The 16,098-nt window shown below is 31.4% G+C and overlaps 1 protein-coding gene across 2 annotated transcripts in view; it reads right to left on the reverse strand.

The window, feature by feature from the left end:
- Positions 1-16,098, reverse strand: part of Gbeta5 (guanine nucleotide-binding protein subunit beta-5) — a 75,915-nt gene that overhangs the window by 12,480 nt on the left and 47,337 nt on the right. For both annotated transcript variants that reach the window (XM_014427931.3, XM_024361404.2), the window contains exons 4-6: positions 8,375-8,493; positions 314-440; positions 97-240 (exon numbers count right to left, since the gene is read on the reverse strand). In XM_014427931.3, coding sequence (XP_014283417.1) covers positions 97-240; positions 314-440; positions 8,375-8,493 — 390 coding nt within the window. The remainder of the gene's footprint in view (positions 1-96; positions 241-313; positions 441-8,374; positions 8,494-16,098) is intronic.

Here is a 16,098-nt window from a genome sequence, read left to right on the forward strand (position 1 = left end):
TAAAATATAATATATTAATAAACAAATATTATTCTTAAATAACTAGCATCACAGAAAATGGAAAACCAGAGGGAATTCCGTAAACAGTAAACTTACACCAGAAACAAAAGTATTTCCTGCTTCAGATGGTGCTAGGTCCAATGACATAACATCACTTGTATGGCCATGAAAATTCTGCAAAAGTTGTCCTGATTCAACATCCCATAAGGCACAACTAGAATCTCCACTTCCAGTTAGAATCTAAAAAAACAAACAATACATTATAAATAGAATAAGAAATTGAAAAAAAAAAATCAATAATATAAATTAAAACCTGTTGATCTGAATTAGGAAATGTACAACATGAGGTGTAACTAGTGTGTGTGCCAACGTTTTTCTTCTTACTTGATGCATCTTCTTCAAAACTTATAGAATAAACGGTAATTTTATTGTCAAGACCTCTAAAACCAAAAAGAAAAATGTGATTAATAAATATGTATAAATACCAAGAATATAAATGAAATACACTAACTTAAAAATATATATACATAATAAAGTGATACAGATTCTAGGGCCAAATAGTAATAAGCTAAGATGTTATATTGTGAAACAATTAATAAAACTTAATAGTTATTTCAAAGCCAACAATAAACTAAATGCTATCTTGCATTATTTGATAACTTTCTCTTAAACATTCATTGAGGTAAACTTTAAAAGGAATGGGTAGATATACTTTTTTCATCTTCATTATCACATTGATGCCTATTACAAACAAATGAAAAACAGCAAATATACTAAACTAGATAAATAAAATAAAAAAGGGGTAGGTCTTCTCTTATCTTGATCAGAGATGGATAGATAAATAGCTATACTGTTACAAAACCAATAAATTTTACTTCAGCCAATACTTTCAACAATGATGCTAGATAAAACTATTCTCAAATTTTTCTCATTTGAAATTAACACAAAATCATTTGTCTTTTTCACTTTATTTGTACACTGTTAACAGCTTTATCTATAGCTTCCAGGAAGGTGTCTAGTTTTACACTTGTTACATTAAAAACAATGTTTCATAACTAATTAAGGTAAATCTAATGACACAAAAGACATAATAAAAATTCTTTGTAGAAGCTGAAAGCTTCAATTTAATATTATCTAATCGCAAAGAATCATTACGTGTCTCAAGTTACACCAAACTACTAAATGTGTATCAAGAATGGAGCTGTTAGTGGATTTCACAATTCTTCATTAATGTGATATTGAGTTATTAACAAGCATTAACAGATTCTCTCTATCACTCTATATAATATATATATATAATTAATTCAGCCTAAAATGCTCATTTTCTATCTCGTAAGATATTAGATTCAAAATGAGCCACAATTGGTAACTGATACTTAGCCTGTCCAATACATAAAAATATTTTTAAAAAAACTAGCTTTGAGACAAAAAAAGCATCACAGTTCAAAAACCAAAATCCATTTTACATATTTTTCTCTTAATATAAACTGCTAATGGACAGTAATATATTTCATACAAATGGAATATCAACTGGAAAATTCAAACATAGCTTTAGAAACCTATAAATAAATGGTAACTTATTCCTTGATTCCCAGGATCTTATCAGAATATTAAATTAAATGACACATTTCTATTAACAGTTATCAACCTCTATCTCCGACTACATAAGTAGGACATATATATATATAAATATAAGTTACGGTCTGAATCAGCTGTTACTCCGATGTCAGCTGATCGAATGTATATAAAGAGATGTACCGAACCCAACAAATCTAGTATTTTACATCAGACCAAGGGAATCAGATCTTGTTCCTTCTCTTTTTTAACATTTTGCTTTCGCCGATATTTAAGTTATATATAAAAGTGAATGTGTATTCATTGTAGAAACTAACAATAACTTTATAACTTTTTAAACAATTGAACCATATGTTTACCAAACTAAATTCTGTAATTTCTCTCATTCGAATCTTGTGTCATTACTCTGCCCTACTACCCTTTATTTTCACGATATTCAATCATATCATAAATATTGCCGAAACCCGAACTGATCGAAGTGGCTAGCGATTTTGTAAATTCCGTAGCGAACATTAAGCAGTCCCACTCGAACTAACAATTAAAATTACGAACGGTAATGACCATTAAGAAGTTAGCCGAAGAACTGAATAAGATGAAGCACCAGTTGGCTCGGGCAACAGAAGATCGTCAGAAACTGGAAGTCCAACTATCTAAAGCTACAGAAAATACCCAGATTGAGTTGTTGAAAATAAGGACGCAGAACTCAGCATCCATACACAAAGTAATTAGTCATCTGGAACCCTTTACCGGAGTAATGGGTAATATTGAACATTTTATCAAAGACGGTGATCAAATTATCACCCATTACTCGGGTAAAGGTCTCCAGACGACTAATTACTTCGTGTATGAATGCTGAGTTCTGCGTCCTTTCAATAACCCATGTTCGCTACGGAATTTACAAAATCGCTGGCCAGTTCGTTCGGTTCGGATTTCGGTACCACTTATGATATAAATGAACACCGTGAAAATAAAGCGTAGTTGAGTAGAGTAATGACACAAGATTCGAATGAGAGAGATTATAGAATTAGTTTATTTTGGTAAACATATGGTTCAATTGTCTAAATAGTAACAAAGTTATTGTGCGTTGGAACGCAAACTACTAGCAGTAGTTATGGGCTATAGGATATGTCTAGCCTTGATGTGTACGGACGCGGGTTCGAAATAGTATCCGACCACAAACCACTCGTGTATTCAGGAACGCTTAAGGAATCTTCCGGACGAGTATCGAGATGGAAGGAACGCTAAGCGGCATATAATTTCCAGACGCTACATAAGTAAGGAACCGATAACGCGGTTGCCAACTGTTTATTAAGGGATTTGGTTGTAAACGCGATCGATTTACAGCATTCATACACATTTACACATTAGCTCTACGAGACTGGGAGGAAATTTCACTAGTTCACGGAGATTCGGAAGGAAACGCGACCTCGACAGAGAGACCTCAGGAACTACCCCAGATTGATCAATGATGAGAAATTGCAAATGAGCGTGCAAGAGGGGTTACTGGTACTGGTATTTGGTGGGGGGAACAAGTCCGGCAAGTGGGCCTAGTGGTCCTTTTTGCCAACCCCTGACGGTTACCTAGGTTGCCGCCGTGTACTAACCAAGGTGAGAGTGTCAAGATTCATTCTTCGGGACCACCAAAAAAATGAATCTTTAACTGCCCCAGGTAGGAATCGAACCCACAACGTTCCGAACCGAGACTGGGACCAGCGCCTCAACCCGCACGGCCGTCACGTCCCTTGCAAGGGGGGTAGCATACCACATTAGTGCTTACCACCGCCGCGATCGATAAGAACTAGTTAAAGCGGTCCCCCAGGTCAAACATGATGATGAATGCGGTTATAGCTGTGAAGGTGAAAAGGTTATGGAGACAAGAGAAACGAGAAATGGGATATTTTCTCATTCGATGCTTAAGGCAGGTAGAGATAATGACCGACCCTACAAAACACCGGGATATCGAGGAAACGCTATGCTTAAAAACTACTCTATTACGGGAAACTGATAGGTAATAAGGTTCGTGATTGTACTGCACAGTGCGAAGTAAGCTAACAAACGAAATACGGTAGCCGAACAAAAAGTAGTAACACCTACCACAACAGAGCCCCAAAGATCGGTCCAAGTGGACATGTACTCGAATGAAGGACAATCGTGGTTGACGGCAATAGATACCTTTAGCAAACTTGCTATGCCCCCCCCCCCTATTGAGGAAAAACTCCCAGGGCAATGTGGGGTGGAATCTAACACTGGTGCGTGGCGTACGGCGTGCCTAACGCATTTGTGTCAGATTGCGGCAAGGAATTCTATAATTCCCTAATCGCAACGAAAACAGAACACTAGGACTTACCTAGCGACTAAATACTCCCCCCCCCACAACATCAATGACAGAGGTTTCGTGGAGCGGTTACATAAAATGCTCAGTGAACATCTCAGATTTCTTAAATTGGGCCGTAATCTTGACCCTTATGATGCCATGCCACGAGCAGTGATTGCATATAACACCATCCATGCAGCGACCGAGCTATCCCCCATATAAATTGTTTTTGGGCAGAGGCGACGAGTTAGAGGGGACCAACAATATCGACCTCGGGATGATGCTTTGCCATGAGAGAACAAGGCGTCAGGAATCATGGACTAGTACTGATTTCCATTTTTTAATTTTTCTTAGCTGTTAACAGATTGTACAAACTACACCATTAAGTATTTGCCTATGTGGTGTAGTTGGTACACCACAAAGACAGAAACTCATGGATACAACAAAGTTTTGTAATCATTCAGTCAAAATTCTTTCCTTTATAGAAACTAAAAAAATTAAAATGAGATTATTTGCATTTTTTTAATTATGGAATGAATGATTGAAAAACTAAAACATTCAGAACTAACCCTTTATAACTAAATATTATCTGAAAAAATGATGTATTAAAAAAAAGTATATCTCAATACATAACAAATAGAGGAAATTTCAACTAAGGATGCAGAGCAATTTATCTAAAGTATTTAATGATAATAAAAAAATTATTTACTTCAGCATGCCATAATTCTAATAGAACAGCCAATTCATTAATTTTAAAGGGCTAAATAAAATAAAATATATACGATTACAGTTTTATTGAAACAACGAAACTACTTTACTTATGATTTTAATTCCTTCAATTATAACGTTAATAAATTATTTTCATTTATTCCTTTCCTTCTGAGGTATATATAATAATCAGGTTGCCTCTGAAATTTTTTTTTCAATTGAATAATAGTATGTTTTAATAATGAGAAGCTAATAACTATTCTGAATAAACAAAAAAACAAAAAAAAAAAACAAGAAGTTCTTAACTTACTTTAAAAATATGGTTTTTAACGGCAATCTCAAATTTCATTCAACCAATCATAAATAAAAATGAATCACATCATAATATAATGAAAATAATTTTTTTATAAAGTAAAGGTATTTTATCATTAGCTCCATATATCTGGCCTAATTATATTTGTTACTGATTATGAGTGTTCTGACGACAATTCATCGATAAAAGATGTTTCACTTTTTTTTTTTTTTAAACCTTTCTCTTAGAGTAAATTGACTTTACAGCCAGTCATCTATCCAAATGGATTAACCCGCCAAGAATAAGCAAAATTTGTTTTATTAATGAGATTTAGTATAATTTCCTTTGTTAATGGATATATTGAAATACAGGAAAATTATTTTTAAAAAAACAGGATTTGTCGCTTGCTTGTAATTGACCATGTTCATAAGATAATGCTTGGCCTTTCTCAAGAAAACTTTAAAAGAATGTTTTAAATTTTGGTATTTTGTAATATAAACGTGATTTTAATATAAGGTATATCTTATTTTTACTTTCATCATTACAAAAAAAAAATAATTATTTAAAAAATTAACTTATTTGCAAAAAAAATAATTATTTTATATATAATTCCGCAACACAAGGGAAGCATAAAGTTATGCTCCACTTTTCGCACTGGATGTGTATAGTTCTTTTTAAGGATTTTATGGTACATCACCAACGATTTCTTTTAACTATGAAGTGGCCAATCTTATTATATCTTATTTCAGTTAATTCATATCTTACTCACTCAATGAATGTGATGCAAATTTTAAAACTATTTACATCCTTATCCATTCAATCAGTTCTGACCAAAAATTTATTATATTTGTTAGGAAAAATAAGGATGAGAGAACAGAGCATCCTTTTAAGAAGAGGTGTGTTTACTTTGTATGATTATATGGAGATGTCCATATTTGGAGTGTTAATAGAATAAAAAAAATATTCATAGTAATTTTACAAACAATGAATGATGATCTCTATTCCAATATGTGCCTAAAGATCTTTCTCTCACAATAGTCCATTTACTTAGAAAACACATTGTATAGAGTCCAGGTTTCTCAAACATAACCACAACCAGCCAGATTTGAGTTTTCTTTACATATATCATTCCTAAATAAACTACTGAAACATTTTCTTTTTTTAAATTACATAATTAATGAAAGCAAAAATTCCAAAAAGGGGCAAAAACTATAATTCAGGTATTACTGGTAAATTCCAAATAAAGGCTTAAGTATCTCAAACGGCAGTTTACAACATTAATTATCAAGGATAATTGAAAATACAGTAAAATATTGATTATTAGCATTACTTCTCACTGATAGCAATATCACTATACCAATGCATGATTTTAACATCATCAGACATGTATGTAAGAATGTAAAATTAAACAGCTAATATTTGATGGTATGCCAAAAAATAAAAACAAAACTGTAACAGTCAAGGATTTTATACATCCAAATCATCGGCTTGTTGATGGAATTTAAACCTTTTAATGAAGAACTACACTTTTCTTAAAGGAATGACTATCTTCCTAAATACAGGCTTCTTGAAAAAAGAGGAAACTATCATTTTAATTTGAGGTAAATGAAATACTACAGTAAAAAAATTTATTTACAAAAAAAAATTATATATTTCAACTATTTTTCTAATTTTTTTTATTAATTTGTGTTATTTACAAATTTATTTTAATTCTTCTTTCTATTGTACATGTAACATTAACAAAAATAAATAAAACCATTAGTTCCAGGTTTTTTAACTTCATACAATAAGAAGCTTTAATTTATTTTATTTTAGTAATTACCTTATTATGGCCTCTTTAGTCAAGATAAACTGGATTTAAATTAATCCTTATGTATTATTATAATATGATAAAATATAATGTAGTATTTCCAGGGGACGTTTTCACAGATTAAAGTTGTTTTTTTACCCTTTCATTTCTAATGTGATTCATATAAATGTGGGTTGATTAATAGAACTTTTATCATATTTCTTAGAACATTAAAATGTCCATATTTTATACTTTGACTATTTATCATATAAAAAAATTCAGTCAATTCAAGTATACTTGATATTTGAGCTTAAATCACAATGTATGAGTAAATAAATTAAAACTGAAAAAATAAATGGCCTGGGAATGGTGAAGGACTGCTTTTAGAGTAAGGGATAGGAGAATATAAAGCTTTTTATTTTGTTAGAAAGTTTGTGGATATCTTGCCATTGTTAAGTATTCAGAAGTAATACGAACATCAAAAATAAAGTTTTATAAGATGCTGGTTTGGAATCTAGTGAGGGTGTGTATCAATGAAAGGAATGTCGGTCAGGAGAGAACACTCTGATAGCTTAAGGCCAAGAGGTAGAATGATGGTAATCGCCTAGGCATATCCAAAGGAATGGAGAATAGATCCATGCCTAGAAAAAAAAATAGATTGGACTTAAATGCTAGCAAGCGAAGGATCATTACAAGCATTTTTTGCACCAATAGAAAAATAATAAGTAAGAATGAACATTTTACAGGCACTATTCTTTGATGTAAATAAGTTGATAATTGCTAATCTATATACAACAGAAAGCTCATTTTAATAGTAAGCAAGGCTAGCTTAACAGAAAAGCTCACTAATTAGAAATCAGTTCACCAACTGAGTTTAAAGTTGAAAAAGTATTTAAACACTTGACCTTTTCATTCATCACTACAACAAACTAAAACTAAAATGGTGAATTCCATGATATAAACTCCTTAAAGCATATGAACTATGTCTATACTTAAATATGAATTAATAAAAGAAATTTATAAACTAAATATTTTTTATTTATTTATTTAGGAATGAATAAACCCTTCAATCAATAATAATTCTGATTTTGAATCAAAATAAATTGTAAAAGATAATTAATTTAAACTTGAGTAAAAAAATGAAAAAAATTAAATTTGTAACTGTCAAATTCTATAACAATTTTATGAATTGATAAAAACCCAGCCCAGCACCACCAAATATCATTCATAAAATTTTTCATTCACCAAAATATTGACCTTCAATTAATTTTATAAATAACAAATAAACAATATTTATAAATTTCAAGGAGACAGGGCTGCGGTGAAGAGGAAAGAAAAAATCTTCAAAATAACTCCATCTCCTTCAATTTAGCTTATGGTCAATTACACACACACACAAACAATATTTATAAATGTTCCAACAAACTACATGTAATGAAGAGTGGAAGAGTGGCAGATGCTTAACAAAAATAAGGAACGGATACATATATTGAAATTTAGAAATTCTGAACTGTGAAATGTGAAAACCTAGACAGAAGTTAATTTACTTAATAAAATAAACCATTGTAAATTAGTAAAATTATGAATCATACATTAACAGCTAATTTACATGCAACATTCATCAAAGCTTAACATGCAATAATTAAAAATTAAAAAAAAAACGTGCAACTAAAACATTTTAAAGAAATAAACTCACCCACAAGCAACAAAGTTGCCCGAAGGGGCATAGGCACATGCCATTACCCACGTAGTAGGCATAGTTACTGCGTGTTCTTTATTAGTTGTAAATGCATCCCAAATAATCATCTTTCCATCCTTGCACAAACCCACAAATATGAGAGCATTTCAAAACAGTAAATTTATTAATCATTAATTTATTATTTTTGTACAGCATAATAGGAGCAATTACAGGCAGGCACAAGAAAACAATACAAATAAGAAATAAAGAAATGAAATTCACTAACACTGTTTGATAAAGTCTTAAATAACCTTGAGCAATATTAGCAATGTATAAGTATTTTTTTGAAAACTATGTTCATTTATTTTTTTTGAGATGAAATGAAATGTATGAGTAAAGAACAAAACAAATTTTCTATTTAAAGGACAAAAATTATTAAAAGCAGAGACTATTTTTCAAAACCAAAGACTGTGTATATATAAAGATAATTATATATATATACATATATATAAAGAAAAACTACCAAAGTTTTAAGATACAGTGTAACCTCTCTATTATGTATAGTTACAGATGAATGATAGATTTGTCAGTAGCAGAGGGGTGTCTGCTGAGAAGGGGTTTATTGATTTAAATGAACAAAGTTCATTACTAAAATTTTGTGATCCATTTATATACTTATATCATTTATATTATATACATAATATTTTCAGAATTTACTGTGTATGTATTGACATATTAAAAAAAAACAAAAACAGAAATCAATACTTTTATGAAAACCACTGGTATTCAATTCAAAATCATGTTTCCATTCAACTCTTCAAAATAATTCCTTATTATACCAGAAATATGTAAAAGTATAATAAAGAACAATTTCTTTAAGGTGATAATAGTATTGTGGCTTTAGGTTTTGATTAATAATACGCTTTATCACACTTGTGGAAGACAACATCCGTTTTATTAATTAAAAAAGAATAACTTCAAGAATTAATTATTTAAATATACATACATATTTACATTAGAACATAAAACCATTATGTATACCATAAGCTCATCTCTGAAAGCCTCTATATCCAATTAGAACCTTCTTCCGTCAATTTAAAAACCGACAAGTACAACTTATCATTAACATATTTACAAATAGTTAATTTATTAAAAAAGTAATTTTCACATTTTTATTTTTTCATGTTTTATAAATTCATATTATTTTTTCTGTCCACCTTTTAACGTATTATTTCACTTTTAAGCTTTTTTTAACACATTTGTCGCCCCCCTCTTATATTATGTTTCCTCTTTTTAACTGTTGTTAAATAACCATGACACTGTCATCTTCCGGTACTTCGTTATTCGGTAATTCGTATATATTTTTAACTCTTCCAATAACCATTTGTCGTCACCCTCTCGCACGCTTTTTCCTCTAAATTTTTCTAGTTTTTATTTTCACCCTCTCGTAACGTTTCCTCTTAAGAAAACAAAAAAAAAAAAAAAACTTAATCATTCTTGTAACGGCTTTTTTAATTCAGAGTTTGGCCGTCATTAGCGCAGTGTCCATTAGGCGTTTGATTTTCCAGCTAACAGGTTCGTTTTTATTCTTTTTTTGTTTTCTTTCCCCTTTCTTTATTTTACTCTTACCCCTTTCTTTATTTTACTCTTACCCCTTATTTTCTCCACTTTTATCCATTTTCCTTATCCGCGTTGTAAGTTTTGTTCACTATATTATTATTGGTGTTTTCAGAATTTTTTTTTTTTCCTATTCATTTCTTGGTATACTTTACTTATATTTTGCCTCTTTATCAACTATTATTGTTACATATATTTTCTTCCTCTCAATTTTCATATTTCAATTTTTAAATTATTAATAACTAATATGTTCATACTTCTTTGCATTATATAACTTCATTTTTATTTCATTTCCTCAATTAAGTTATTTTACCCACTTTTTCAATTACCTATACACATGTACAGATTTTATTTCCCGCTTCTCTCATCACTTCATTTTATTAATTATATTTTGTAAAATTATTCTGTTTATACTTTCTTTTTTATTTTTTTATTTTTCTACACTTACTGTGGTTGTTATCTTGTTCTGTTTTTAGCCCTGAAGAAGGCTAGAAATTCTAGCCGAAACGTTGGCACAATAAATTAGGTTAATCTTTATTAACTTATTTGTGTTCATCATTGACCGGACCCCCAACCATCTTCTCCTCGTTCGTCACCCACAGTCAACTATCTCTCATAATTATAAAACCATTAAGTATTGTTTTAATTTTTAACGTTCACAAGGGTAAATTTATCACTCAGTGAGAAAAATTAAGCAGCCCTCCTCTGTCAGGCGGGTGTCCATAAAAGGGTCTGCATTCCTAGGCATCTAGACAAGGACATTAAAAAAATGTCCATAAAGAAGGGAGTCCTTTGGAGAGGTTTCACTGTATAAATAATAAAAAACTTAAAAGTTGCCATAACTAAACTCAAAGTAATAAAAACTATAGTTAATTTAAAATCAACATTGACTTGAGTTTAAAGGCAGATAAAGAAAAGATGTAATGGAGAATTTTTAAAAAATAAATAAGTAATAATACATTGATTGTCCATTACGAGATAATTCATAGTTTGCATGCTTGTCTAGGATGCCCACTACAAGTTTTCTTGTAATTTTAATGGTTTGTTGTTAACTAGTCATACATCACAATGTGTATGAATTTCATTGTTACTACACAAACATGGTAGGTTAAAAAAAATAAGATAACTCTTAGTGGGCATCCTAGGCAAAAACACAAAATACAAGTGACATTATGGATAATCAATGTGTTAAGGAACCATGAAAATTACATTGAATTTATAAAATCTGTTCTTAACAGGTCTATTAAGGCATAATGCGCCTAAAAATTTTTTTTTTGTAAATATGTGTTTAATCACCAACTATTATTATTCCCTAGAATTTATAAATCTGTTTGAGACACTTTATTAACTTCAAACGTAATGTTCATTATCTTAAAGCATAACAGTAACTGAAATAATCTATGCATTTTAAACTTACATCTATCTTATGTAAAATCATCTTAATTTGGGATTATTTGTTGAAATGAAATAAGTTCAATGAACCCAAGTATTTAGTAAACATAATCAATTTATGGAGAACAATTTAATAATGCACGATCAAGATTCAAAGCTCTCATTAATATTAAAACTGGCTTTAAGAGTAAGCTAAGAAAATTTTATTTATAAGTCAATGCCAAAAGGGAATATAAGTTTATTTCAACATCATTATGTGCTCTAACAAGGGCTGATCAAATCTACAGATTACCAAACTATTATGGAATGGAGGTTAAACCAATTAATAAATTTATGCTAAAAATACAGCATTTAATTATCTTTCAATATCTCTGAAGAGGATCAAGCCAAAACTAGATTGTACTTACAGAATCATTACAAATTGAAACACAAAAACCAGAAAAAAAAAAAATGAACCACAAGTTCGCTTAGGGATTATCAATCATACTATTATCTATCACTATTAACACAATTAACTTTTGGGACATTACTGATTTAATTTTCTTTTATTAACTAGAAAATTATTTTAATGTTGTTGGTGCAGTAAAGTGGCAGTCACATTACAGTAGTGAGGGTTGACAGCGCTGCCGAAAATGAATCATTGATGAACTACAAAAAGAAGTCTCAGAAATATATAAACATTCACATAAAACCTTAAATGTTTGATACTAAATATTGGAACATTCTTGCATTGTATAGACCCAGAACACACAATGTACTCCAGAATGAAGAAGATCTCGCCAACCAAGAGATCCAGTAGATAGGAGGGCCAACATAAGATCGGATTTTTTGTTTGAGGATCATTCTGGGAAGAAGACTTGAAGACCAGATTACAACACAGCACTTCTTCATCAACTTTGAATCAGTTTATGATACAGTTAACAATGAGCTTTAAGAAACATTAATTTAGTTCGTCCTCATCAACCTTATTACATTGATAAGATTAGCTATGGAGGAGGTGATTTGAATTGTAAAAAGTTGGTGCAGCAACTTGGAAAAATTTTAATCAAAAAAAGGAATGAGACAACTTCTGGTAAAATGTTTAATAAAAAGATATAGCTGTTTCCTAGCAGACAACATAGATATAATCAGACACTCTTGACAGATGGTTGTCTAGTCCATTCTGGAAGTTCAGACTGCAGCAAAGAAACTGGATTTGATTAACAGCGAGCTAAAAACAAAATATAAGATAACCAAGGAGATCCCAAGACAAAATGGTGTCAGGGTAAATCTTGAACCCTATAAATTTGAACAGGTTTCAAAATTTGCATACCTAAGTTCATAAATAGCCAGTGACAACCCAACGGATGTAGAATAAGCAGTAGGAATTTGATTTCCAATTCTTGCTAGTATGGATTAAGATAGCACTTGATAAGTCACTCAATGATCCAGCATTGTGAAATCATTCTCCACAAAACGCTTGGCTGACAACTTTTGGACAAGGGATCTGAAACATAGACACGAACTAAGATAGTGGAACAAGACCTCTTGATACTGGAATGAAAATTTTTACAAATTCATGGCCCAGTACTTGTCAACAATAAATAGCAGCACAGGAAAAACCAAAAAGTCTATGATAGGTTTAAAGATGATTAATCAATGTTGTGAAGTTAATCAACTTAGATGGGCAGTCCATGTAATTAGGATAATAGAAGTATGGTCCCGAAAAAGTTCCTGCATGGGAATCAACATGTCAAAAGATCTAAAACCTCAATGGAGAGAGTATGTGAACAACCATGCCAAAAAACTTGGAGAGAAATTCAGTGGTAGTAGCACAACACGAGGATGCTTGACGCTGGCTGTTGGTGAAGGGCATGACTCGCCTGTGGGTTGTAGTGTCAAATGAGATAAATAATACACTTGTTGAAGTCATTTTTTCAAATGTGGTAAAAATGTTTTACATTAACATAAAATTGGCTGTTAATAATGGTTCTTCATTTGATAATGTTAGTCGTACAATAATTAGTAAAAAGTGGAGTTTTGAAAGTAATGAGAGAGATCTTCATTATAAATCACTAAGATGGTCTTAAACTTTACTATAGTTTCTAATAATGCTTTAAGCTGGTTCTGGACTCACTCTTTCTTGTTTTTTTTTACTATTCTTCTCTGTGCAGCTCTAATTTCCATTTACATAAACGACTTATTGAACTTAATCAACAATTCCCAATACCATTTATAAGCAGATATCGCTTATAAGAAGCTTCTACCCTTCTGACAAGTTCTAGACATCTCAAAAGCTTTAGAATGGCATTGATTTATGTCTAATTATAAAGAAAACTGAGGGAATCTTAACCAGTTTAAAACCATTGCTAAATGCCTTTGCCCACCGTTCATACTTACAACCTCAGCAACTTTTTAATTTAGTTCCGAAACTCAATTAAAATTCTCAAAATCACTTTTGATCAATAATTATGTTATATTAATACAGTAAAATCCGGTTATAATGACATTCAAGGGACCATGGAAAATACAACGTTATATCTGGAAATTGTTATTTGTTAAATTTTTGCTTACATGAATTTGCAGTTCTTTTAAGAAAGGTGTGGTTTCAGGTTTGTTTAAATCATCATTTGTGGCAACATACATCCAAACAACACCAAAAGCATTATAGAATTCTAACAAAGTTAGAGTTTATAAAAGGTCATCTTTGGTCTCATCGATTTCATTGGTTTCTTTCCTCTATACTCTTATTTAAAACAAATGCCATGATTCCTTCATCAGTCAGTTCCTCTATAAGGATGTAAGCATCAATATTTGGGAACGCCTTGGGATTTTGGGCCCATTGATTAAAATTTGTAATAGAATCGTCATCGTCTTGATCGATACCAGCTTTGTCTACATTCCTAAAACCATGTCTGAAGCAGTTTTGTAGTGTTTTAGGAGAGATGTCTTCCAAAGAATCAGAAATCTTTAAAACTGCATCTAGTAGTGATACTTAAAACTTTTCAGAATAGTCCAACATTTTTAAAACCAAACGTTTATAGAACTTCATTTTAAGGGATTTGATTATATTCTTTGGTCCATTAGTTGTAGCACAGATGTTGTATTTGCTGGTAAAAATTACAGTTGGATATGTTTTAGTTTCAAGACAGCTAGATAGGAAGGACAGTTATCCACAGTGAGAAGAATTTTCTTTTTCTTCCTTCCGAGTTCATTACATTGCCTGAGCCATTTGAAAAAATGTGCTTGACATCCACACCTTTTTATTGTTGGTATAATCAACTGGCTAATTTTTGAATGAGATTTTGATTTTCCTATCATCAACAGTTTTCTCTCATCAGATCCTGTCATGTTTCTGGCAAATAAAACTGTAATGCGTTCTTTGGAATATTTTCCTCCATGACATGTTTTACCTTTGAATGTAAAAGTTTTGTCCAGGGTCAAGCGATAAAATAATCCAGTTTCATCTGCATGTTCTATGTCCTCATTAGAGTAGTTTTGCTGAACTGTAGGCCATATGTTTTGAAGGCAATTTTCGGAAACTCTGGCTGGAACACTTGACGATTCTCCACTTATCTTCCTGAAAATGATGTGTCTCTCTCTGAACCTGGTAATCCAAGACATTGAACACTCAGTGTCTACTTTTCCCAGCAAAAGAGCCATTGATTGAGTTGATGGTTATATTTCGGCTTCTTTGGACCTGAAACCATTTAAGAAGTGTGTCGTCTAAATTTTGGTGTTGGCTGCTTTTAATTTTTTTCTTAAGTCACAGCTTTCTCAAACGTTTCTTTGATTTTGTCTCTATATTTCCAAATTGTCAATATTGTAAACTGGGAAATTTTAAGCTCTGAAACCAAGTTTTGAATTGTTTGTCCTTTCTCAATCCGATCTATGATTTTTACTTTTTCTCTAATAATAAACATATATCGTTTATTCTAAGTCATTTTTAATACGATTTTAACACTGACACAATCCCAACAGAAGCAAATGAAAGACTAATGAGAAACTAGGGACCACTTATAGTAACACTAGAAGGGAAGGATATTTGAAGAAAATTCGGCTTTGTTTGGAAACTACTTATCACCACGTAGCAATTAAGTTCCCATCCTCCCCTCTCTACATCCATCAAGAAGGCGGGCTTTCATAATATTTTTCAATACTTTAAAACAGATATTATACTTGTTAAAGCCCAAAAGTACATTTTTCTTTTCGTTAATTTAATTTTATTACTTCCAATTGGTTTTTATTTTTTTGTTAATTATAAGTTTATTTTTTGTTTAATTGTTGGTAATTAGAACTCATCACGTAAATATAGTTAAATAAGGAAGTTTGTTATGATGCGAGTATAATAGAGATACATCGCTGCAGTTCGGCACATACAACAACATTGCGGGCTGTAATGGGATTACGGCCTATATACAGGGACAGATAAGAGTGTCTACAGTCTACAGTCCGCTGCCTGGAGCCAAGGAGCTTAAGTGAGAGACACCCACCGGCTCACCGCTTTGAGGCATTCGAGGTTTTTTTTGGGGTTCAGCTCCATGACCCTCACCCACCAATCGACGTTTGAAGACGGCGGAGGTTCAAGACGAGCGGTATGCGCATACCACTACTGTGAGTGATTTTTTTTCCTTCGAGCTTGCATCATTTTAGCGCTGCGGAACTATTCTAATTAATAGTAGAACATTTTTTTTTATAGTTAAAGAGAGGCGATTTTGTTTATGTATTTATCAAATTATTTTCTTTTCTTTATT

This window comes from Halyomorpha halys, unplaced genomic scaffold (genome assembly GCF_000696795.3).
Source record: "Halyomorpha halys isolate HHAL.00 unplaced genomic scaffold, Hhal_1.1 Scaffold682.1, whole genome shotgun sequence".
NCBI classification, from domain to species: Eukaryota; Metazoa; Arthropoda; class Insecta; order Hemiptera; family Pentatomidae; genus Halyomorpha; species Halyomorpha halys.